Source organism: Hippocampus comes, unplaced genomic scaffold, assembly GCF_001891065.2.
Source record: "Hippocampus comes isolate QL1 unplaced genomic scaffold, H_comes_QL1_v1.1 scaffold4, whole genome shotgun sequence".
Taxonomy (NCBI): Eukaryota; Metazoa; Chordata; class Actinopteri; order Syngnathiformes; family Syngnathidae; genus Hippocampus; species Hippocampus comes.
Genome location: NW_017805380.1, coordinates 653,097 through 679,584, shown reverse-complemented (window position 1 = coordinate 679,584; position 26,488 = coordinate 653,097). Strand labels below are relative to the sequence as shown.

The window sequence follows — 26,488 nt, the reverse complement described above, 5'->3', positions numbered from 1 at the left end:
AGCCTGACACATGCGCACACGCTATAAGGAAGTTACTTGAAAACAAGACTGCAAGGATTATGAGAAGATAATAAATTGCTCTGTATTCAATATATAATGTCATATCTTTCAGAAAGAACTTCAGCTGCTGTATTACCGCGTGTAATTCTCATTGAAATTGCACTTTGTGTTTCCCGTGCCAGCCTCGGCGTCTTGTCGGCAGCCGCAACAACACGACTGAAGGTAAAGTCCACCCAGATGACACACACCGACATTAAAACAGGATGTTGTGCGTTCAGTAATGGCAGCTAGCTTATGAACTCTAAAAGCATTGATTAGTGGATTTGAGCAAAAACAAACCGAAAAAAAAAAAAATGTAAGGAAGGGAATTAATCACGAAAAAATATGCACGGCCCTGAAGCCAAAAACTGACATGTTAAGTGAACCTGTTTACAGGACATAAAACTGCACCACAAGAGCCGGTAGCACATGAAAGCTGATTTAATTTTAAGCTAGTAAATCTAACGCTTGGCAATGTACAATGCATGATGATGAGCGATGGAGATGATGTAATAAGCCAAGCAATGTTTCCTCACCAACGTGTCTTTGTCTCTCATCCGCAGACCAAAAAACACAATCCAGGAAAACTGCCCGAGCCGATGAAAGACCTAAGTGACTTGTTTTTCCACTTCATCTTCGTTTGGGAAGGTACCGCTTTAGCCTGTCTTGGAGGAAAAACACTCCCTGCCTACTTTTAGTTCAATATGTCGGACCGGGAACACTGTAATGAATATAACTCTCCAACCCTATTGTAAAAATGAGGATCATTCATCCATTTTATATCGTGAGTCGTGTTCAGGGTCACTGGTGAGTTGAAGTCAACAGCCCTGGAACGCTGGCAAGTCAATCACACGCAGCCACTCACACTCAAATTAACATCTGTGGACAATTTGGAGTGTTCAGTGAACCTAACATGCACGTGTATGGAATGTGGGAGGAAACAAAAGATAGCACGGGGAAAAAAATGCGTGCGTGAATTTCCTGCATGGACTCCTGCGAGTCAGTTCTGTTTCCATCATGTAGGCCATGTGGCTCTCCCGCTGAATTTAAAGGAAATGAGGGGAGCAACCGCATTGGCCGGGTAAGCAAGTCGGCTGTGTCCACACCCTCAACGGCGCAAACACCCGTTTCTACCGACACACATTTGCAAAAACACCAAAAGAAAGTGAACTCCACTAATGTGCACATTTAGACCTGCACTGGGCATAAAAAAAGAGCCGATGGGTCTCCGAAGTTAATAACGCTTTTATGATCGAGACCGTTTCACCTGAGAGCAATCTATTTCCATTTTTTTTTTCCAACGGGATTTATTTTTCCAATTTTTGATGACGGAGGTTTCACTGTATCTTCATGAATGTCCCGGAAAGTACGTTCTTTGTTATAACCCTCGAGGATGAAACTATTCGTCACTCGACAATGATTCACATGCCGTGTAGAAAAAAAAAAAAAAAGGTCCAAAGTCACTCTTTCAGCCCGATGCTTAAGGCTGTTTTTCAGTGATAACTTTGGCACCGGACATCACACTGCTACAAATATAGATTTTGCGGGTCGATTCCATGCCTGCAAGTGAGTGCATGGTTGTACTGTACATGCACCGCCACTCTTTGACATGATTCATCGCATTCTAAAAATCAGAGAGGGCGCACTTTACAGCCGTGGTGCAATGTCAGCTTTTTCCCACGTGAATGAAAACGTGAAAACCCAAATTGTTTCCAGTTGACTTTCACAATCATCGTTATTGGCCAAGTATCTTAAAATAAACAAGGAGTTTCATATTCTTCAAGAACGTGTTGGAAATTTGAACGCTTTGCACCCTCCTGGTTGGAGAAAGGTCGCTGGTTTCAGAAAGTGAGTACAATTGCGTTTGGAATGTGGTGTGCACCTTTATTTTATTATTCATTCACTCTGAGATTTGTTGTCTGCGCAACACGCGAGTGAAGGATGGCCATGGCCGAAAAGTATGTGCTGTTTAAATTAGCCTCGTCAATTTTTTAAAGGCTGCAGCAACTTGGAGGCTATTAACTCCACCTGTCTTTCGCGGAGGACGTATTGTAACTCTGAAATCCTGACGTCACCTTCAAATTGAAGTTAACATAAACTGCAAAGTCATTTTTTTTTTTTGCAGTTTGATGACCTGACTGGGAAATATAGTGTGCTTATAGTAAGGCGCTACCAACAGCACTGCTTCTCATTTGTGCTTTGGGAATGTTTGGCGCCATTTGGCAGGCTGCATTAAACATTGTTTATTCTGTTTGTTGGCTTTGAGTGCACCGTGCCTGTCCTCTATCGCAGCTACGAGTGTGTGTGCGTGTGCGTGTGTACAGCTCTAGCAAATAGAGACAGTCCAACTCCATCCTTACTAAAATAAATGAGAACAAAAAAACTATATCTGAGACCAGCGGCTGACCCTCATTTCTCTCCGTCAAAAGGTCTGGCGCTTCTACCGCTCGCAACGCTTCTCCCATAGCCGTTCAGGATTGGACTCCCACCCAAAAAAAAAAAAAAAAAAAAACCTCAGACAAATGACAAAGGATGTGAAGTAAGGAGGTGTTGAAGCAGGAACATGTATTGTGCTGACTGCTGGCTCCTCTGTCACATTCTTCTTCGGAATTTTCTAAGAGAAAAAAAATTGGGGAAACTGGAAGATACTCGTTCTTTCTCGCTTGCAACCAAAACAATAAAAGACTTCCATCGCTCTGAGACACAAGTGAATCATTTTCTGACCTGTTAAAGATGTCTTGGCTTTTATCAAAGCGACAAACAAGTTGGATCTATCAACGCAACTTTTTCAGGTTATATGATGTATAAGTTATGCATAACAGACATTCTGTTTTTAAATGTGACAGATGCTAAAATCAGCAATGAGTTTTTTTCTATCTTATCAGAATGTGTTAAAACACTTGAGATAGCGACAAAAAAAACAATCTCAATATGATGCAGTGCAATTCTACACCATTAGAAACTGCAACCTTGATAATACAATTTTTATTAAATGATTACCGCAAAAAAAAAAAAAAATCCATCCATCATTTCCTCTAGTGCTGAGCTAGGTGGGTGAGCTGGAATCTATTTTAATCTGGTTACCTTAACACTTTCATGCACTAATAATGATAACCTGATAAAATGATAAACTGTAGTAACCACTGTCCCTGAAAGGGTTAATTAAAAGTAACTCATTATAAATACCTAATATCCTTGCTGGTTAGTATAGTAAAGTTCTCTCTGGGGAAAAAAAAAAAAAAAGTAATTGTGAGTAAAACGTGTCCAAGTGCAAAGAAAGTGCCGATCTTTTTTTTTTTTCTTGATGTCCAAAATACACATGACATTTTATTCTGTCAAAAAGCACAAAGCGACTGGTGGACCATACTTGGGCCTCAACAACTTAAGGCACATCCTCCCTCGTCTTTGAAACACAGACAGTGAATTCCAAATTAGGACATTTTTACATCATTGGAAAAAAAAAAAAAAGAAAAGATAGAAAGCAAAGAAACAGCCGTCGGACTACTTACCGATCAACTACCACTATGTGAGGCCTTTAGTTTGTGCTTTAGTTTTAAAAAGAAATTATAAAGTAACTGATGACTTCAATATACTAACCAGCCACAGCATTAGCTAGTAGCTAATTATTTACCTCTAGTTTAGTAACGCGGCCCTCTGCATGATGCGGCGCTCTTCTCCAACCGTAATAATCAACGCATTGTTTGATGAATAACTGTATACAGCCAGAGAAGCTGCTTGGATTCGGAGTCCTTTGAAAGAACGTTCACTTTGCTCTCTTTTAAGTGTGCAGGTGCACATTCATGTTTTGACCAGTGAGTGGGATGTTCGACATCATCTCTGGCACCTTTCACCATTGTTTGTATGCCACAGGTGTCGTCTCGACATTGTGATGCTGTCTAGTGTTCCTCTCTTTCTCTTTTTCTCTCTCTCTCTCTCTCTTCCTCCATCTGCCACTGACTCTCAATGCCTGGGCTTTGATTTGTTGCCATGGTGATGAGTTGAGTAATCAGCCAGCCACCCTGGGTGGCCTGTGAACCTCCCTGCAGGGGCTACTTCCTGAAACTCCTGTTTCCTTCTTCCACTTTTTTTTTTTTTTTTTTTAATCTTCTCATCCGCTCTAAGTGGATTTGTAGCCGGTTTGGGCGTGAGAGGCGAGAGTTACGCAAGTGGAGGATTCCTGCATATTCTCATTTTTCATTGTTATTGTAGGGCTATACTTGGCGGAATGGCGGTAAAGTGGTTAATGGATGCGACTCACAGTTGTGAGGTTATGGGTTTGAATCTTTGCTCTTTCCTGTGTAGAGTTTGCATGTTCGCTGGGTACGGCGGCCTCCTCCCAAATTCCCAAAACATCCATGTTAAACATCCTTTGTGTGAATGGCTGTTTGTCAACATGCGACCTGCGAATGACTGGCGAACAACCCAGGGTCAGTACTGCGCCTCTTTTTTTTTTCAATTTTTTTTTTTTAAGAATATAATAACCATTTACTTTAACAATTTTTGATGACCGTCATGACCTTTCTTTGTTTATTTGGCTGTTGTTGATGATGATATTGTTTATGTTGCTGTTGTTGCGGTACACCGTGGCCTTTTTCAAAAGTTGTCATAGTTACTCTTGCAATTTTTGATCACCTGCTTTCTACTTAATACTGTGAAAGGCCTTTTGAGTGTCCAGCAAAGTGCTCTATAAAACTAATGCATTATTATTATTAATATATTGCAAGTATTTATTTTTTTCCATTGTCGACATTACCTAATTTCATTTTTTTCTTTCTTGTTTTCTTTCTTTTCTATTTAAGTCTACATTTCATTACATTATTAGTAGTAGTAGTCGGGGTAATAGCATTAGTAGCCTATTGGAATCACTATTTATATTTGTAATATACAAACATTGTCATTATTATTATTATCCAACCATCCGACCATTATCTAATCCGCTTAGTGCTCACGAGGGTCGCAGGCATGATGGAGCCGATTCCAGCTGTCTTCGGGCAGTAGGCAAGGGCGTACACCCTCAACCGATTACCAACCAATCGCAGTCACAAATAGATCAACAAACATCCGCGCTCACGCTCACACCTAAGGGAAAATTTAGAGTGTTCCATTCATCTGCCGTGCATGTATTTGGAATGTGGAAGGAAACCGGAGTACCCGGAGAAAACCTACGCAGGCAACATGCAAACTCCACATAGGAAGGCCGGAGCCGGAATCAAACCCTGCACCTCAGCACTGTGAGGTGGACGTGCTAACCGGTTGCCCACCGTGCCACCTATTATTATTATTATTATTTTCTTATTATTATTATTTTTAGTAGTAGCAGTAGTGTCACATAGTACTCCATTGCATTGTGGGATGTGGTATCACTTTTGACTTTATACACCACATGTAATTCCTTACCCATAGCTGCATTCATGTTTTTAGTGTTTCTTATTGTTTTCATAAAGGCACAATACCTAATAAAGTGTCCGCTGTGTGAATTATGAAGACGACAACACACTTTGCCTCCATCCATTCTATCTTGTCTTCACCTTGTTGTTGTTTTTGTCGTTCTTGTCATAAATAGCTGCGGGAAAGCCTTTGCTCGGTGTCCACTTGCAGAACGGCCTCAGACACGCTGTTGATAACATCATCATCATCATCATCAGCATCATCAGTATGATAAGTTGCTTTGCCCCCCCCCCTGCCCTCCCCAAGCTGCACCACACATGATAAATGCCATGTGACGTAGATGAAGATTTATGAGCAGAAATAAGTTAATAACAAGGCTGCCTCATTGCTCTCCTTGTTTCCCCAACCAGAAATGGACTCCAGTTAGCTTCATAAGGACTGACTTGGATTGCATTTTATTGTTTCAGTGCTACAAAGCTTGTGATGTTGACCTGCATGACAGAAATGCATGGATGGTGAGCACTTGGCAACGCTGGGGCGTCATTGCATACAGGCAACAAACACAGCGGGCACAACACTGAATCGATGCACATATGAAGAGTCCTCATTTTGTTTTGTTTTTTTGGTTGTTTTTTTTTTCAGAGGCTTTGTGACACACAAAGACTGAGCCTGAATTGAAGTCTGTGCATTTGAATTGCTATTTTACAAACGTTTTTTTGCTCTCTGTACTGTCTGTAAACATGTCCTCTTGTCCTTTGAGAAACTCCCCAAAAATGTGGCTGAACGTGAGTCCTTCCCTGCGTTCTCGTGGCACACTTTATTAGGTACACCTGCACGAAGTCAAGAGCTGCAAAAAAACATCTGCCTGTAAAAAGAGAGGTATGTAACAATTGTTGTTTATTAAAATAGATTAAATAAATTATAAATTAATAAATTTGATAACATATTTAATTGCAAGAAAAAAATGATTAATTTAATATTAAAAAATCCAGAGCAAATGTATTGAATAAATAAAATTAGACCTAAATAAAAAATGCAACCATTAAAAAAAAAAAAAAAAAAATCGAAAGTAGTTGCTGGAATGAACACATCTCTGACAGAATTATATACAAACAATATAAAACTAATATGATCACCACATTACATAAATAGTTAAAGATCAGTAAAGAACTCATGGTAATTATTAAATAAAGTCAAGAAATAAAACCTGACAGTGTCAGTCCTTTTTGTACTCTAGTTCAACATTACATCTGCAGGGTGAAAAAAAAGACTTTTACAGTTTTGTGTCAGCTTTGATGCTAATGGAAGAAGCTAAGCAGCTAGCTGGTGTTTTGTTTGTTTGTTTTACGCACACAGTGTGATGCACTGCAAACTACAACCACAGTAATAGACATGGTTCAGACCAAAAAAACGAAAGTGATTCCGATGCAGCTCTTGCATTTGGACGCCGGCGGACGGTGCAGTAGGTGTACCTAATGGAGTGGCGCGGTTTACGGCCTGTGGAATTTGCACTTGACTATCTTCTTGAAAGCACTTTGGAAGTCCTTGTTGAAGTAGGCGTAGATGATGGGGTTGAGCAGGGAGTTGGAGTAGCCCAGCCAGTTGATGACGGCACCCAGCCACTCGGGCATGTAGCAGCTCTCGGCGCAGAAGGGAAGCACCAGGGCCACGATGAAGAAGGGCAGCCAGCAAAAGATGAACGTGCCCATGATGATGCCCAGCGTCTTCACCGTCTTGCGCTCTCGGGCCAGCGCCAATTTGCGTTTGGCGCCGCAGTTCCGCTCGCTGAGGTTTTCGTGCGATGACGACTGCGGGGTGTTGGGCAGGGCCAGGTGGCTTTTGGAGCCGCTCACCTCCATCACCTCCAGGGACTCGGCCTCGTCGCCGAACTGTACGGCGCCGTTGAAGCACGGCCTCCCGCCGCCCGCCTCCCCGTTGCTTTTTTTGTGGAGCACCGCGGGGGACAAAGTCAAGCAGCGCTCACTTTTGACCTTTTCGGTCTTCTTCACCGTCTTTCGGATCCGGAAGCGAGCGGCCTTGAAGATGCGCCCGTACAGGACCAGCATGAGGATGAGGGGGATGTAGAACGCCCCGAAGGTGGAGTAAATGGTGTAGCCCGGGTCCTGGCTGATGATGCAGGCGTCCGGGTCTGCTCGGTCCTCGGCGCTCCTCCAGCCCAACATGGGCGGGATGGAAATGGAGAAGCCCACCAGCCAGGTGACGCTGATGAGGAGCGCGGCTCTCCTCGGGGTGCGCTTGTTGACGTAGTCTATGGGGTCCGTGATGGCCCAGTAGCGGTCCAGGGCGATGGCGCAGAGGTGCAGGATGGACGACGTGCAGCACAAGACGTCCAGAGAGATGAACAAGTCACAGATCTCCTGGCCCAGCGTCCACTTGTTCAACACCTGGTACAGGGCCGCCATAGGCAGCACCAGCACCGACACCATGAGGTCCGTCACGGCCAGGGATCCGATCAAATAGTTGGCCACGTTCTGTAGGGACCTCTCCAGGGCGATCGCCGCCACCACGCACGCGTTGCCGAATATGGAACACAGGATGAGCGCGCCCAGCAGCAGCGAGGTGACGAGCTGGTAGCCCAGTTGCGCGTACGGGAAGGAGTCGGAGCCGCCGCCGGTGGTGGTGGTGTTGTTGTTGGAGCCCAGCCAGTCCGCCACCACCTCCACCCCGGACGAGTACCCAAAGGTGGCGTTGCTATTGTTACCTCTGTCCGGAAGGTAATCCATACTTTGAGCGCAACTTTCCCGGCTCGGCGCGGGGAGGGCATGCAGCCAGCCCGGGAAGATGTCAGGGTTGCGAAGCTGGCTGTCCCTCAGCCACTACCGGTACCGGCACCGGTGCTCATCGCGTGCGTCCTGGCGCGCTCCAGCCGAGGTGGCGAGTTACTCTCAGGACGCATGACGCGCGCTTGGGTGCGCGCGCGCGTACTGTTTTACATGTGGGGGTGTGTGTCCCGTGAGAGGTGACAGCCTTGCCCGCTCACTGGTGCCGAGAGTCATCTGAGCTCGGTGACGACGTGAATGATTTTATAGCAGCAGCCTCGCCACACGTCAGACCCAGGGGTCTCTCCCCCTTGAAGAGGCGCTCGTACGCCGACTGCTCCCCCCTTTTTTTTTCCTCTTTCTCTCTTCCACCTCACATCTCACTCCGCCGGATTGCTGCTCTCTTCTGTCTCCCTTCACTCATTAACGTTTTTTTATTTTAAATAATGCAAACGCCAGATGATGTGATTCAGGCTGGATTTTAAGGTGAACCTTCATCAATTCTTTCAAACAATTAATTCCAGATCTATAGTGCAATTTTGGAATGTGACACGATGTTGTGGATTTTAAAACACTAATAAGAGTTCATGAAAAAGCCGTGCGAGCTATTTCACAACTTTAACGGTGTATAGAAAGGGCAGCTGCTGCTGCTATCTGCTGCACACAGGCAGTATTGCACCCAGTTCCGGTGCAATACTCTCCTGATTCTAGAGCCGTGTCTCAAATTTTACAGAGCCAACGCACAGATTTGTCATTCGAAAAAAAACTGCACCTCGCACCATCAAATGAAAATGTTAAAAAAAAAGTGTAGCCTACATTATAAAAATATGACGAGCTCTACCCACAAATTGATAGATGCCAGATATAAGGTAGCATGAGTTCATTTTAAGAAAACCTTTATTAGTTCTGAGGCCGATTTGGCGTTTGGGCTTTGGTGTGGGGAGGTGGAAGTGGAACCTCCATGGAGGAACTAGTCAGACACACTCAGATCATACACGTTCTATCGATTTTACATAAATAGATACATACATGAATAAATAGATAGATGGATAGATAGCACCATAAAATATTATGATTATTTACTTTGATGACCGATTGTTTTTTTTGTTTTTTCCGTTGATGAGCTGGTAGAAGTCGAAGTTGACCGCCGACGTGAGGAACGGTCGATGCATACCAATTTGAAAAGTAAACTGTTTTAATGACATGACAAAGGAAAAAAAAAGAGCAAGGTGTTTTCTTGGTTGGTGCTTGTATGATCTGTATAATATACATACGATAAGAAAAATGTGTTGTCATTACAGAGTTCATAAAAGCAGCAGGATGCTCGTGCTGCATTCAAGTTCCATAGGAAACGCCTGTGCGCTTGGTTCACCCAATTATTGAACATCCTGATATTTTTCAGTTTCAGTAAAAGGTCGTTGACTCACATCTCATATTTCTTTTCCTTCTGGCTGGGAAAAAGCTGACTGCATATGACGAATGTTTTTTTTTTTTTTCCCGCCTTATGTTGTGCCCGCAGTGGCCGCACTGCACTGTGTTGCCCGCACAAAGGGACCATGAGCAGGCCTCATCCTATTGTACTCTATTATAACAAGAGGGCACTGGGCAGGCTGGTGGAACGTTTTTTTTTTTTTTAACAACAACATGGAACATCCCAGTGGGCTCACTCGCAGTCTGTTTAGAGGGGCAAGAGCAGGGGGAGCTTCAGGCTTCGCCAGCTGCACACTGGAACCATCCCCTGTGCGCTCAAAATCAGCCCGAAGGTAAAGAAGTGGGGAGAAACGTGAGGATGAAGAGGAAGAGCGTCGTTGGGGCTTAAAGGTGCAGCCATGAACACCCACGTGGGGGTCAGTGATGAGAATGAAAGCGGGATCCCCGTGGAGCAGCTTCTGCGACCTCCGCTTCCGGGAAGGAAAGTCCACAGCGAGAACAGACGAGATGGAGATGAAGGAAGTCACACAAGAGGTTGGGAAAGAAGAGGCAGACGCAGGAAGAGGATCAGTATTGAAAATATTGGCGATGGATCAGGAGAAGGTGGAAGCACGGAGAGCCTGTCCAGCTCCGGTTCGGATCAAGTGGAATCTGCAGATGGGTCCACCGAAGTGCCAAGCGGAAGATCCTTCACGAGTAAAACCCTTCATCGGCATCCTCCCCCGTCCCTCACCTTCATTCAAAGCGCATCGCCCATCCCTTCGCGCCCTCAGAGAGCTTCGTCATCCGGGATGACCGCCGCGAGGCCACCCGGCCGTCCACCCAGAGACCCCCTCTGGGTGGATGTGAGGACAGCTGGAAGCTTGTCGCGGACTTTGATGAACGAAGGGGAGGCGAGCCACTTGGATGAGAAGGGAGAGGAAGACGAGGAGGGCGGCGGCGTGATGGACCTGACAAGCCCATCTTGTCCCGCGGTGCTGGAGAGAAGGATGAGCAAGAAGGAGAGGAAGAGAATCAAGTGTGTGAGGAGAAGGCAGAGGAGGAAGGAGCGACTGAGGCAAAGTCAGCAGCAGGTATGCACATGACAGCAGGCCCCCAAATTGGCTGAATACACGGCAGTTGATCGCAGGTCAACTTCTTTTTACACCTATCTGACAGTTAAAGAAGGCAACTGACTTTTATTCGTTTCAAAAATATTTTCCAAATCAAATCATTGGTTGATCAGCTTCCTCCGGATTGAATTGTTGGTGGAAGTTTCTACTGTGGTGTGTTTCCCTGCTATGTTTTGGTTCATCATTGACTCCCTCACTATAGTGCAGATTTTAAAACTATTTTTTTAAAATTGATTTTGACAGTTTACTAAACTGGGGACTTGTACACAAGGTCGAGTTTCATTCCTATTTGGACGTGATTTGCAGTCAGGTCATGATTATGATAAATATCCATCCATTTTCCGATCCGCTTATCCTCACAAGGGTCGCGGGGGCGTGCTGTAGCCTATCCCAGCCATCTTCGGGCAGTAGGCGGGGTACACCCTGAACTGGTTGCCAGCCGTGCATGTTTTTGGAATGTGAGAGGAAATCGGAGTACCCGGAAAAAACCACACAGGCCCGGGGAGAACATGCAAACTCCAGACCGGAGCTGCAATTGAACGTGGTACCTCTGCACTGTGAGGTTGACGCGCTAACCACTGGACCACCGGGCCGCATTATGATAAATATGCGCATGGAAAACACTTCTATGCCATTGCTAACTGAGCGTGTGCTGTCTGACCACGTATTCTAACAGCACTCTAAAAAGTTGCTCAGTGGGCACTGTTTGTAACCTCAAAATGTCAGGCGTTCAATCGAGGACACCATATAATCTTTTTACTACCTCACCTTGACCCACCCGTAATAGGTATGCGTCCCACTTTTGTATCGCGCCCTACCAGTTGAGAATCACGGCTGTGTTGAGCTAACATTTTGCCCCATTTTTATATTCACTGCGCCCACACAGTCGAGAGAATTATCCTGTATCCCGGCCTGGCGGTGAGCATCACTATGTTGACAGCAGTTGTTTGAAGGTCTATAATTCACGTGACAGCTACATTAGTGAGCATTAGGTGGCATTAGCCCATCTATGGCGCTTCAGATTACATTGGCATGAAGATTGTGACATTTGATTAAATGCTATGGTTCGGTTGATTGTTTTGGTGTTTGAATCCCATGCTTTATTGTCTTTACTCTAATGTGTCAGATTTATGGTCACCTTCAACCAGGAGTGACAAATGAACAGCTTGAAGCAAGCACACGATGCCTCTTGGAAAACGAGTGGGAGCAGGAGACTTTCAAATATGTATTTTACGAAGTGTAAATGGTGAGAATTTTTATAGTCTCTTCAGTAATATTAAAATGTCTTGACGTGATAAAGTCGGATTTTCATCATCTTCAAATAGATAATGTGATATGCCGCTATATTATGAATCCATAGAGTGGAAAATTATTGAAGATGTCATCAGATTAAATTTGAATTTCTTTCTCCGAAGTAAGAGAGCATCTCATTCGGTTTCAATTTTGAAAAAGCGGTGAGACAACAGGAGAGAAATAACATCCATGTGATCAGCGCTGATTGCAGCGATGGTCACAATGGCTTCTTAACGCTTCTTATGAACGCGGCCAGTCTGCGCACCGTGGTCGTCCACGGCCGTCGTCATGCACGCAAGCTCATCTCAATTGACATTGTGAGGCCAGCCTGAAGTGGGCTCGTGTGCGGATTAGCCGCCTGATGAAGCTGGGCTGCGGCGAGCTCTTCAAGCACAAAAACAGACAAAAGAGCCAAGTTGTGTTTTGCATCTTCCACTCAATGGATTTCTTTTTATCGACACGCTCGATGAATTTTAGCAACGATGAATACATCAATCGAGGAGTTCGCCTTGAATCTTTAGCCTGCACCTCTTCACCTTTCACCTTTTTTGGGCAAGCCCCTTTTCCGCTCTAGCAAGACAAAACAAGGTCAATAAATATGGAGCCAGCGCTGTGATTAAACAAAATCACAAAGATGTACTGACACTGAAAAAGATTGCATTGAAACAAATATATATTTAAATGCCAATCAAGAAAAATACGATTAAAACATACAATATGGTGTTCTACTGTGATTTGTATTTTTTAATGATAGTCTGAAGACATACCCTTGATTGCCAACTTATTTTGAGCTTCTATTTTTCCGCTCATACAATATGGTGTTCTACTGTGATTTGTATTTTTTTAATGATAGTCTTAAGGCATACCCTTGATTGCCAACTTATTTTGAGCCTCTATTTTTCCACTTTCTATTTCAGTGTCAACCTCTTGAACTGCTTCTTTTGCATTGTTTTGACGGCTTCTGTTTTTTTTTCAGCAAATTGGAGAGGGAGCTTTATTTTCAATGTCAACAATTAAAGGCGTCCAAGCAATACAATTCTGGCTTCAAACCGATGGCGCCACCGCTGGGAGTCGAGGGGCCTCATCGCTCAATTTAAAGCCTGGCCGCTACGTTTGGTTTGCCTTTTCCCCTTAATTCAAAGTAGTACGTCGTTTTCAGGGCTGGGTTTTTTTTTTAAGGAGAGTAACTCTGTGGTCAACCTCTTGAACTGCTTCTTTTGCATTGTTTTGACGGCTTCTGTTTTTTTTTCAGCAAATTGGAGAGGGAGCTTTATTTTCAATGTCAAAAATTAAAGGCGTCCAAGCAATACAATTCTGGCTTCAAACCGATGGCGCCACTGCTGGGAGTCGAGGGCCCTCACCGCTCAACTTAAAGCCTGGCTGCGACGTTTGGTTTGCCTTTGCCCCTTAATTCAAAGTAGTTCATAGTTTTCAGGGCTGTGTTTTTTTTTTTTAAAGGAGAGTCACTCGGTTAGCTTCAAACTATTGTTACACTGGTTTGTAATAGAAGTCGCCTCGACCATAGTAGAGTTCAGTCTGGGAGTTATTACACGGTGCGTTGGTCCATGCGTGTTAATGACACACCTTGGGAGGATGGGCCGGCACTGCCGAGGTCTCCTCGCACCCCCCTGGGAGTTTTCTAGCGGTAATCATTCTGGAAGCAACCCTTTGCTCCGCTCGTATGTAAGGAGTGAACATGTGTCACCTGTCTATATGTGGCACTATTTCAAGGTGAAGATGGAGGGGGACTTGAGGGGCAGATGTCGGCACAAAAGAGGTCAGACGCATCTTCCCGGAGGAGCTTACGGCTGTTATTTGGGAAATGGGAAGCTGTGTCTGTGGGGGGTGTTTGTGTGCGTGTGTGAGCAAATGTGTGTGCATGCAGGCTCTCGGGAGGGGATGACCCAAGGGAAGATAAGCGGGATTGTGGGGGTAGTGCTGTAGAAAGAGATGCAAAAACCAGGTTAAGAATATGCCCTAAACTATAATTCTACATCCAAAGGACCGTGTATTCCACCTGACTCCCCTTCTGTTTGCCCCGCACTCTAATACGGCGCCAGATGTGAGAAAACATTGACAGACAATCTCGCTCTGCGAAAATCTCACCTGACATGGCACTTTTCAATCACACATATTATCTCGTGCATGTGGGTGTCAACGAATAGAGAGAAAACTCAAAAGTATATGACACACAACCTCCACACACTAAAAGAGGATGCCCTATGTGCATGGATTCCCAGGAGAAGGAAGGATATTTCATAGTGATAATAAATGTTTAAAAGCCTCATCGGTGGAGTGTTGAATCTCTGGTTAATAATACAAAAAAAAAAAAAAGTAAGATGACATGGGATCATGGGACCTCGGTGATTTATGTTACGTAAAAAGGACTGTCGAAAAACAAAAGGACTAATTCATTTTGAAGCTGCAGTAAAGAAAATGTTCTGATTTGACACTGAACATTAATTTTAGCATCGATATAAGCCCATGAGAGGTCTTCTGGCTGGTCTACACATTTTTCATCTGTTACTTATGTATTTTCAGGTGAAATCAAGACAACAAAAAAAGATTTGTTTCGCTTCCTATTTTACTCTAGGGCTCCCCTAGTGTTCGGATGCATACACCGCAACACTGTTCTCTCCCAACTCTTAACATCGAGATTGGCGCATGACAATTGTTCAGGCTGGTCCACATGTACAAATATTGTAACATGTGTGGTTCTAATTACAAATCCATGAAATAGAAATTCTGTTTTTATGCTTTATCGAATTTATTTTGTTCAATGACTTGTGACATTTAAATATGCCATTTGCGATTTTCTAAAAATGACTTGGCAGTTGACCTTCACTTCATTGGGGAAACTTGATTTGTTTTATGAGTCATTTCCGTTACAAGCGTCACTTGGTCAACGAACAAATTCAATTCATTTCATTCATCTTATCCCTCTCTTCTCCTCTTGAAGTGTTCCACAGGTAGTGTTAGCAGCAGCGGCGGCGGCAGCAGCAGCGGCAGCGAAGAGGACAAAGAAGACGTGACTAAGGAGGGTTACGTGTGCGCCGTGTGCTTGGACATCTACTTCAGCCCGTACATGTGTAAGCCGTGTAAGCACATCTTCTGCGAACCTTGCCTGAGGACGCTGGCCAAGAACTGTCCTGCCAGCACGCCCTGCCCGCTTTGCAGGACCATCATCACGCACGTCTTCTTTCAGAAGGGTGAGGCCATACCGCGTACCAGATGAGACAAACTCAAGAGAGGTTGATTGATCTGATTTTTGATGAGAAGTGCTTGTGGTTTTGGCTTGCGTGGTGCATGAGGTGCACCTGGAATTTTTTTCTCGAAAACATAAAGGTGTATTCCAGCACTTTTACTTCTTCAATCTAAAAAAAAAAAAAAAAAAAAAATCTATATTGAAAGTGGGAAAAAAACTTTTGGAAATACAAATTAAAAAAAAAAATCTCTAAAGTATGACTTCAATGTCAAAAATATTTAACTTTAATCTAGTAATGTACAACTATTTGATTTAAAATTTTTTTTTTTTTCTTAAAAATTTTCCTCTTGTGTTTGCATGTTCTCCCCGTGCCTGCGTGGGTTTTCTCCGGGTACTCTGGTTTCCTCCCACATTCCAAAAAACATGCATGGTAGGCTGATTGAACACTCTAAATTGTCCCTTGGTGTGAGTTCATCTCTATGTGCCCTGTGATGGGCTGGCAACCGGTTCAGGGTGTCCCCGCCGAGTGCTCGAAGACAGCTGGGGTGGGCTCCAGCATGCCCCGCGACCCTTGTGAGGATAAAGCGGATCAGAAAATGGACGGATGGATTTTCCTCTAGTACTAAGGCTCTATCTTGTATTATAATAGATTTTTACTTTTTGACTGTGGTTTTAATTCTCTTTCATAATGCAAAATGGCCACCAAAATGTAGTGTTCTGTTCTCCCCTCTACAAAGTTTGATGGTGGAGATTTTGTGGAATCAGGTCAAAAACAAACAGTACATTTTGGAGTACAGACTCGACTGTATTTGCAACATATTGCAAGATATACATCACCACAAATTTAAACCACATTATTGTTTTTAATGAATACCGCTCTGATTGTCACAAAAGAGCCTTATTGCTATCTTTGCATTGCATTGGATCTCATTAGATGTTATACAGGCGGGCCTAATATTGTGGTTAGTCAGCAGCACACACTAATCTGTAAATTAGTAATGACATGAGACGACCCACAGCGGGCTCGTTTTATTGTTTCTGTGTGCCGCCGCGCCCATAAAAATCCAGAGAGGATGCGGTCACAAGGAAAACGAAACCACACTGGCGAGAGCTCTTTTTGGTGATGATGATGATGATGATGATGATGAAGATGATGATGGTGATGATGGTAATTTTGTTCTTGTGTTGATTAGCCGAGGCAAGGTCATGCAGACATGGCAGGATGAGAGTCTTGCCCTGCGTCACACTTTTTATTTTGGAGTATACCGAATGAATCATATCTCATACAGTCTTTGGATTTTTCTTCCACAGAGTTAAACCAAATGGCAAGGACGTTCTTCCCAAAGGAATACGCATGTCGGAAACAGAACTTCCAGAAAGCCTGTTGTGCGAAATGGCCTCTTCCGAGCGGCCGAAAATTCTTCCGAATATTTGGAGGTAATCCTTTGAATGAAATTCACAAAGTATGAAAAACATCTCAGTCTAAATCGAGCATCAAGGTCAAATCTTGAGCGGCATTCACTCGAACACCAAGCAACAACAAAAACGCTGGGAAACCCGAAGAGAACTCATTCATAAACTCCATTCATCCATCCATTTTCTTGTCCTCCTTCGGGTCAAGGGTGAGCTAGAGCCTATCCTGGCAGACTTTGGGTGAGAGGCGGCCAACTGCAGGGCGCAACCCACCGACCACTTTTTTTCACATGCACTCTTTATCAAGTGTTTGGACAATAGCTGGAAACTAAATAAGTTAAATATCGGCTTACCACCTGCGATTGGCTGGCAACCAGTTCAGGGTGTCCCCTGTGAGGGTAAGTGGATCAGACAATGGATGGATGGATGCATGTAAGAAATGGAGGTGGACCAGCTTCATTCTTAGTTCATGACTGGTGAGCGCCGCCTTACTTGCCTACCCTGAGCGCACATCCCTGCAAAGTGAGCAGTGTCATGCTAAAAACAACCTGAGGTGAGCATATAAAATTTGTCCTCCGCCATCTAGGTTTCAGGAGGCCATCCAGTCCCGGCGCGCAGCATCAGTTGCCCCACGCGGGAGGCGGTTTCCATCTGAGCGCATTGGACTTTGATGACAACACCCGCAGCTGGCATATTGACATGGATATGGTCATCATCTACATTTACTCTGTCAACTGGATTGTTGGCTTCTTCGTATTTTGCATCCTCTGTTACCTCTTTTTCCCCTCTTTTTGACAGCCTGGTGGTGATGATGATGATGATGATGATGATGATGATGATGATGATAAGTATATGCCGTTTGCTTTACTGTGGAGACAAGCAGGTGGGATGTTGAGTGGAGGGAAAACAGCGGCAGTGTCATCTTGTTATCAGCCATTAATAAACGATTGAAAGGGTATATTGTGTAGGAGGCACATTTGGGCATCCAATGTTCTCTGTGTTCCAGATGATAAACAACATGTTCTGTGCCTCAATGGCGGTGGGTTGATCAGAAGCATTGAAACCGCATGATTCATAGCCATTAAAATAGAAGGAGACATCATATTAGGTACACTTGCACATGCATGTCGACTGTGAGGGAGGTGTTCTCAATTCACAATAATGAATTCACCAGCCTTGTTTAATTATGCACAAAATATTTTGAAAACAAGCGTTCACATTCACCCTTCAGTAATGTTTCTGGAATACAGGAAGAAACCATACGGAACATGGAAAATTCCACTCAGATTTGAACCCAAGAAGACCTCAACTGGGAGACAGATGCGGTAACCCATCGGGCACCATGCTACTTTATTATGAACAAGGGCTCTAGTTTTGTGCCCAGTGCAAGTCTAGAACATGGCGGGGGTCTAAATCTGCCAGGAGGCATGCTGGCTAGACGAGGTTGCCATTTTTGCAGGCACATGCGGCATGCCACAGATTAAAACGGGCATTTTGCGCTGTTGTGGGTGTGAGCACAGCCTACTTGATTTGCTGTCGACCCAAATGGCTCCTCACAATCCTACTTTAAACAGCTTGTGAGTAGCACAGTCCTTGAAACGACATAGTGAAAGTACTTTTTAGGAAAACAGCCAATATGATGAAATTGGATTTGTTAATGTTTTCGGACTATGACCTGTTTTTGGGGCAAAAGTACAATTCGTAACCCATTTTAATTGATTTGGGGCTAGCTGCTTTTAAAATGTAAAGAAATAGTGAATTTTGGGTGTGAATCTGAGTTCGAGTTTTTACATACATGCACTTACATTTATTTCACGTCGGGGGTGGGGGGGGGATAAAACTGTATTTGGGGGGGGGGGTTGTAATGTTTCACTGTCCTCCCCCCATGCAGCCTGCTACAAAACGCTCCTCCAAGGTTACAAGAGGAGGAACCGAGGAAAGAGGGGGGAGATTTGTGAATGAATGTGCAGATTTGCACGCCAAAGTGCCCCCCCCCTCCTCCCCCAAAAAATATTAGGCGGTGACGTTTGCAGCCTTCAATGCTGCGAAGAGGCAGCAGATGCTTATCGGCCGCCTCTGCCAGCGGTCCTCGGTGCAAAGCACAAGATATGGACGCGTTGTGCTGGATGATGCGTGAGGAGCAGATGAAGCGAGGAGCCCGCTTGTGAGCTGCCGGCCGCGGGAGTGAAGGTGACTTGATGCAGAGAAGAGGCGCGCACCCTCCGCCTCTTCATCCTCATCGCCCGTTCTCATCCGGGAGCACGACTGGCCCCACTCTCGGGAGGTGGGGTCTGAGAGGACAACCGACTGGCAGCCATAAGACAGGTTCGAGACAAGAGTATAGAAAGAGGACGGTGAAGAGTTGAGAAGAGGAGGAGGAGAAAGGTGGCGGTGGTGAGGGGGGGTGGGGGCGAAGCAGACGGGAGAGATCGTTCCGTATCAGGACCGTTTTATTAGTGGGTGTGTATGCATGAGTTCTGCATCGAATGGGCGCAAAAACCGCCCCAGATCGGCCGGGACCATCTTCCAGATCGGCAAGCCCCTCTATCGAGACCCCCAGCGGCGGGAGAGCACGGAGAGCAGCCGCAGAGCCCAGCGCGCCGTGGCCGAATGCAGGATGGTAGGTAGCGGACGTACACGCCGTCCATCCCGTGCACCGTCGGGCTCGTCCTCCTCTTTGTGCATCCTGCACGCTCATGCACATGACACATATGACCACAAATCGTCGCATGCGTGACGTACTGCATTAGAATGTGCGTTTATTGTAGTGGGTCAGGGTGGTGCAGTGGTGTTGTTTATTTATTTATTTAGATGGAGTTTAAGGGAGGGAGGGTCGCTCTCCAAAATTGCATGAATGATCGTCCATCTCCCTGATAATGATGATGATGATGGTGATGATGATGTGATGTGTAAGACATGTGAAGCATGTCAAGTGAACGTCGTGTAAGGCTGCGCGCAATGAACGCTCTGGAGAGGCGGCACGTAAGTCGAGTAGTTGTCTTTTTCGGGAGTGTGGGGGGGGGGCGTCTGAAGTGGTGCAAAGTCAACGTACCACGATCGATTATCAACACAGTCATTAAAGCAACCTCTGAGCTATTTGATTGCGACCTAAAAAAAAAAATCTAAATCATGCTGTGGTATGTTTAATAAGAAGGCTACTATTTTTCAACGTGCATGGTCGTTTTGCATGTACGTTAACATTTTTATTGTAGTTTATGATTTTTAATCAATGAATTGAGTTGTTTAATAATAATTATAATAATAATTTATTTATGATTAGATTTTTTTCCATTTATTATTTTGTTTTTTTTTTTATTTTGATGCTTTGTATATTTGCATGTATTTTAAAGATGTGCATTGTTTGTTCAGTTTATTTCATTGGTGATTGTATTTTACCATTCGTTTTATTTTATTTGAAATTCTGTTGATTTATTCTTTTGAAAATGTAATGCGCTATTCAGAACAATGAGATAGGACATGTCGTTCCAAGTCTATCTAGTTGCACCTGCATAGTCTGCTAAAGATCCAGACAAAAGTTGGAGCAAGAAATAACATTGTTTTATTTTACTTGGCTGCAATGTATTTTTTTCCCTTTTAATTCATTCGCAAACACAAAACAATTCACAGTGGATTGGAGTTGTACGTGTACTGTAGTCCAATTGTAATGTACCTATTTCCCCACAGAGTGGCGCTTCTGAGTGCTCTCATCCACTTTATCTTTGTAACCCTGAAAACAAATTAAAATGCCAGATGGAATGCACTGATATGGTCTACAACCATGCATTTAGAGTTGAACGCTGAGCATTCTTTTCTTTTCTTAAATGCAGACTTTTTAATACAGCTCTTGTTCACTGTTATGTGATTGCAACGCAGATCGTGCAAGAGTTCAACACGCTGGTGGCGCTGTACCGAGAGCTGGTCATCTCCATCGGCGAGATCACCGTCGACTGGCCCAATTTGCGGGGCGACATGCAGAAGACTCGAACCAAAGGCTGCGAGATGGCCAGGGCGGCACACCACAGTCTCACCTTGATAGCAGGGTGAGAGTTATCATATTTATCGTTAATTATTAGAGGGAGGTATTTGTTTGAGGAGTGTAACTGAAAAAAAAAATCCTATTCAATGGTGATGAGTACACGGATTTGTGTGCGGCAAATGGCACTCAACGCTTTCACTTTGGGTGATTTAGCGCTCACTCAGTTATCATCTGCTGTAAATTGAAGTATGTACGAAGCCGTTGCAGAGTGTCATAAAAGCCGGTGATGGGGGAGCAGCGAGTAAATAAATCACAGTTGATGGGATGGGGGTGGGTGGGGGGGTTATGTCAGCGCTTTTTATTACTGGTCCTCGGCAAGCTAAGCGAACTCGAAGATGGACAATATCATCAAACAAAAATGAAGGAGAAACTCTGCTGTTAATTTGTCAAATTTATGTCATTTTATGTGAGTAACGCAGTCCCCCTTTTACGGGATCACTCATCCCTTTGCTATGGGCTACAGGCCAGAGGATGGCGAGATTCACCCAGAGATCTGCAGGCTTTTCATCCAGCTGCAGTGCTGTTTGGAGATGTACATCACCGAGATGCTCAAGTCCTTCTGCTTGCTGGGCTCCCTGCAGCTCCACAGGAAAGGTAAACACACTCACACTCACACACACACACTTGTAAGCCATTTTGGTGATCCTGAAGCAGCGATACATTTTTTTTTTTTTTTTTTTAGCAAAGGACTTTTTCTTTGAAACATGGAACACATATAGCGTCTTTCTCTGACTCTGTGGTGCCAGGCAAAGATCCCTGTAGCCTGCCATCAGTGGACAGGAAGGCCGAGGAGAACTCAGACGTCCCCATCCTTGAGGACACCTCCTCGTCGCCCAGCGAGGGCCCTCCACTCACATGGCTGGTGGCCACGGATATAGCAAACATTGAAAAGTAAGTCCACGGCGGAGATGCTTTATCGTTCAATTGAGTAGTTAATATCCATCCAAACACCTCATAGAACTATTAACTTGAGATTGCCCCCTATTTATATATTATCAACAAACTGACTTTTATATCAGAAACAATGTAAAATAGAGACAACCAAATATTTCAGTATACAGTGCAACTATTGTGCAAATTATATGAAGACAATTATTTTTCAAATTATGTCAAGGCATTTGTTAAAGAATAATGTTTGCACAAAGTAATGTCTGTCACAAAAAATTTGAAGAAAATTTGCAATTTTTGAGCAAATGTGATGCCAAAATAGACACATTTAATATGCAACATGAAAAGGACAATATTGATTTCTTTTTTTGTTTTATTTGTTGCAGGGACATGAGGGAAATGAAGAACCTTCTCAGTAAACTCAGGGAGACGATGCCTTTACCACTGAAGAACCAAGGTGTGTTCGGACTCGGGGTTGGATGAGTAAAGATTTATCATAGTCAACTGTATGTCAGTGACGTCATTGAAAATTTTCAACACAGTATTGCGGTAATTCTTACAGTTTTCCTTTTACTGAAGAAATTAGAAAGAGATTGTCGCAATCCTCTCCCATCCTGCATTTTATGCCTACAAAAAGCAATGGCTCTAATTTCATTTTAAAATGTAAATTTTTTATCATGATTATTGATCTATATTGTGAGATGATAAGTTTGTTAGTTGAGAAAAAAAATGCGATTTGTTTACGGTAAACACAGAGAGTGTTTGGTACTGATACTTCTTGTACAGTTTTTGTCCTATCCGTGACTTATGCTCTGTCTCATCACATTAAAGTGTTTTTAAATGTTTTTTAATTATTTTGAAATGCGTTTAAGACCTCAAAAATTAAGTGCTATAAATGATACATGCCGGGTGATTATTTAATTATATCACAGATTTCATTCATACAAGGATGATCTGGAATGTAACACCCGCAGTAAAGGGGGATTTACTGTATATGTAGATACAATTTCAGAAACATTGTGAAATAAAAACTTGTGTCAAGTACTTTCTCTGTGTTCTTGTGACTTCTAGACGACAGCAGTTTGCTGAACCTGTCTCCCTACCCGCTGGTCCGACAGAGGAAGAGGCGCTTCTTTGGCCTCTGTTGTTTGGTAACCAGCTGAGGTATCAACAAAAACAACATCAAGAGACAACATTGCCCTGTTCCGTCCTCCACTACTCGACTACTGCCATTTTTCAACACACACCAAAAAAAATAGCAAGGCTGCCTGCCCATTGTTGGATTTTTATTCTACAGAAAGTAAATGGCAACACATTCCCATGGTTTTGGGTCAATGGAGCCAGTTGTCCACTGTTAATTGTAAAATAGAAAACGTGTTCATGCGCACAAGAAACACTATTTTCTTTAACCCTCCTGTTATGTCTTTTTTTTTTTTTTTTTATGGTCAAAGTGAGCCACTGCGTGTTGTTTAGGCATTGAAAGAATCCATTTTAAAAATGCAAACACATTTAATTAAAAGAAGAAACGAGCAAAAACACAGCTGTATCCCCTTTTTGTTCACATTTTTTAAATACATCGGACTTACAAGTGCGCCAATTTAAGAGTTCTTCGTGCAATGAGCTGTCATTTGGCCGATGTTTCGCTTTACGTCACAAGCTACAATTTTTATTACCTTACATCTCCTAGCGGAGGCAAAAGAAGAAAGACCATCAATGGCCAGCACACTTTCAGTCAATCATACAAATACAAAATGAAAACACTCTCAAGGAACAAGGAGTAGAAACTCACATCCGTAACTCACTTTGCCACGCCCTCTTAAAGGCACACTGTCACACAAATGTACCACAGTGTGGTTGTGTGAGTCTGTGTGTGCGTGTGTCAGACGAACAGTTTCATTACACTTTCTAAAACCAATGTATTTCTTGACATTGTTTTTTTTTTTGTTGTTTTACTATGCTTTTTTTTTATATATAACTTCAAGTTGCCAGTGTATATTATTTCATTTTCAAACAGATCAAATTGACTCGCAATATAACAGAAGGGATGTAAATGTTTGTTGTGTCCGAAACAACATGTTGAATAAATGCCTCCTGAATGTTTCAGGATGGCAAGGAAGTCATTTCAATGTGTAGTCCCCTTCAGTAGTTTCTTGTTTTGTCCTTCTCCCTGTTCTTGATTTAGTCTTCCATGAAAGATAAATCGATATCTTAACTTGACAACTTCAAAGTGCAATACTGTTTGATACAACGGAGAGAGATAGAACTTTATTTACGCGCGCGCGCGCACACACACACACACACACACACACACACACACACACACACACACACACGCACACACACGCAATGTATTTTACGAATTGTATATACACTTCCTGCCCTCTGAGTAAGTCCTTGGTTGTTGCTCAGCATGGCGCCACCTTGTGGACGGTTGTGGTTGTTGTTGTTGCTTTGGGCCCCTTGGAAGTACACGAGGATGATGTAAATCATTTTAAATTGTTAATAAAACTTTTGTTATGGAAATCATCTGTCGAGTTCATTATTTTACCCTGGAACCTGCACTGGGTAGAGATAAACCATGATTTAAGTCTAACTGCTTTATTCTTAAGTAATATGTTGTCTGACTACTGATGTAATGTTGCGCTGCGACCACTTGCAGGCGTTGTCTGCTGCTAACTTGGGGTTGTTGTGGAGGCACCGCATGTGTGGCAGGTTCATGGGACACTAAAATTTAGACTCTAAATTTTAGAGTGTTCCATTTAGAGTCTAATTTGTCTCTAAGTGTGAGTGTGAGCGCAATGGTCGTTTCTAGAAATTGGTTGATTGAATATGATATTTTCTTTTCCCTAATTATTGCGAAAAATTATGAACACGATTGTCTTCATATAACTGAGCCTCATTTATTATTTATAGAAACATAATTTAAGTTAAGCAAATTGTTTCTAAAAGTTTGTATCAATTCTTCACAGTAATCATCACCCAATAAGTAGCTCTCATTTTCAAAAAAGGTTGGTGACCCGTGAATTAGACAATGATGCGCAGATAGTAATTTACAAAGTATGCCATACGCTTTCATTTTATGACTGATTCATTCCCCGCAGGTATTTGACTTTAAGCTGAAAGACATCAAAATCTCCCAGTCACTAACGCGTTACTGTCATCCCAATAATTTTGACAAGGATCCTGAGATGTGATTTACTGTCGCAAACACAGGAGGGCAATAGAGATTTAGAATCAATTCACATTGCTTTTACGCACACATTTTGCCGTGACATTAATTCCAGCAGTTTCGAGGAAGCTTTTTACAATTTCACTTTCATTTAATGAGTAAGTTTTCAAATCAGAATTTTGCACACAAAAAAAGAAATAATTTTAATGTAGGCGTAGATCTAAATATTAGGCTCATATTTGAAACTATTTTCTTATAATGCTCACATATTTTCAACACAAATCGTTAAATAAAGATCAACAAATACTTATTAACATTCTAACTCCAGTTTTTAATTTGAAGTTTGAGTGTTTGTTTGAATATCTGATCTAACTTGAGGTAAAATTTAACATGTTTTATAGTCTTACCTTTATTTGTATTTCTTCCCTGCAAGTCTTAATTTTCTTCTTTGAGCTACAAATGTTTTTTTACCATTGAAATGGAAATTATTCTTGGTAAGGAAAGTTTTCTTTGTTCCGTCCTATTCCGAAGGAAAGGAAGAATAATAATTCCACAGACAGTTAGAAAATCAACAGGGAGCGCAAATTGGAAACATACACATTATTTTCAGCTAAAAAGGTCAGAACCTGTCCGGGAGCTTTGAATTCTTTTCGCCATAGATTGTGAGCTACAGCGCGATGAGATCAAGCTAGCAGCTACAGTACAGGCACTTCCCAAATGTCTCCTCTGTTCAATTGTAGTCATTTTACCAATAAATGATGGCGGTGCTATTGAACTGTGCTTTTTGTTTTTTGTTTGTTTGTTTGTTTGTTTGTTTTGTTTTGTTCTGTTTTTTGTTTGCTTTTTGTGACAGATTGTTTAATCTGATGGGAGATTGGCTGCTAGCACATCCGTCACTATGGGCGGACCACTTGGATCCAATGACTGTGAGTCAGTCATGCTATTTCCATGCTGGAAATCAATTTCAATAAATGCGAAAGGTGATTTCCTTTCAAAATCAGGGGAAAAAAATTCATTCCCTGCTCTTCACTTACAGACAAATTTGACACTTTTCTCATTGTTGTATTATTTCCTTCCCTCCACATTTTCATTTGCAGCGCTCCTGTCAAAATCATTGAGCGGTCCAGTGGAATTGCTGCGCCATTACATGCTGTCAGCTCGGGAGCGAGTGCCACTGAGGCACAGGACAAATTAGAATGGGACAGTGACAGATGATTCTTTTCCCGTTCATAAACAAAATCTGGGCTACCGACAGATCTAGCATTTCTAAGTAATCGATAGGGAGAAGGCGACAAATGGCAAAGAATGTGTATTTTTAATATGGCAGCAATGTGGGGAAAGAAATAATAATGTTATCGGGCAATAGCAGCGGGATATAATAGAGCCAATTAGGACACATAAACGCAAGCAAAACGCTGTCAGTGTGTATGCGTGTGGGACAATTGAAGATTTTCCTCCATAAGCGTATTGCTGGAGAGTCAATTTTGAGCCATGCTGAATTCATCAGCCACGATTGTATTATGGACACACAGTTGTACACACACTTGATTGCTTGTTTTGTGCACCGTGGCCTTGTTATGCATCACCATAAAGGAAGAACCAAAAGACGTGACTAATATCTGCCATAATAAACATACTACTGCAAGATTAATGTAAAATATGACCCAAGGACGATATTATTTTGAGCACTCATGTGTCATTTTATTGGGTAAGGCCTAAAGAGGTCCAATATTA

At 43.0% G+C, this 26,488-nt stretch overlaps 3 protein-coding genes across 3 annotated transcripts; 2 read left to right on the top strand and 1 right to left on the bottom strand.

The window, feature by feature from the left end:
• Window positions 1-6,448: 6,448 nt before the first annotated feature.
• On the bottom strand, window positions 6,449-8,593 carry htr1aa (5-hydroxytryptamine (serotonin) receptor 1A a). The gene has a single exon (XM_019872691.1). It carries the CDS (start codon window positions 8,169-8,171, stop codon window positions 6,918-6,920), a length of 1,254 nt encoding a protein of 417 aa, XP_019728250.1. The 5' UTR covers window positions 8,172-8,593; the 3' UTR covers window positions 6,449-6,917.
• Window positions 8,594-9,897: 1,304 nt separating this feature from the next.
• rnf180a (ring finger protein 180a) lies at window positions 9,898-17,619 on the top strand. Its single transcript, XM_019872693.1, has 4 exons — window positions 9,898-10,711; window positions 15,003-15,252; window positions 16,560-16,685; window positions 17,248-17,619. Exons 1-4 carry the CDS (start codon window positions 10,037-10,039, stop codon window positions 17,454-17,456), a joined length of 1,260 nt encoding a protein of 419 aa, XP_019728252.1. The 5' UTR covers window positions 9,898-10,036; the 3' UTR covers window positions 17,457-17,619.
• Window positions 17,620-18,561: 942 nt separating this feature from the next.
• On the top strand, window positions 18,562-24,108 carry rgs7bpa (regulator of G protein signaling 7 binding protein a). The gene is made up of 6 exons (XM_019872690.1): window positions 18,562-19,281; window positions 20,535-20,701; window positions 21,161-21,291; window positions 21,444-21,588; window positions 21,972-22,042; window positions 22,657-24,108. The coding sequence occupies exons 1-6, from the start codon at window positions 19,132-19,134 to the stop codon at window positions 22,746-22,748; spliced, it is 756 nt and encodes a 251-aa protein (XP_019728249.1). The 5' UTR covers window positions 18,562-19,131; the 3' UTR covers window positions 22,749-24,108.
• Window positions 24,109-26,488: the final 2,380 nt, after the last annotated feature.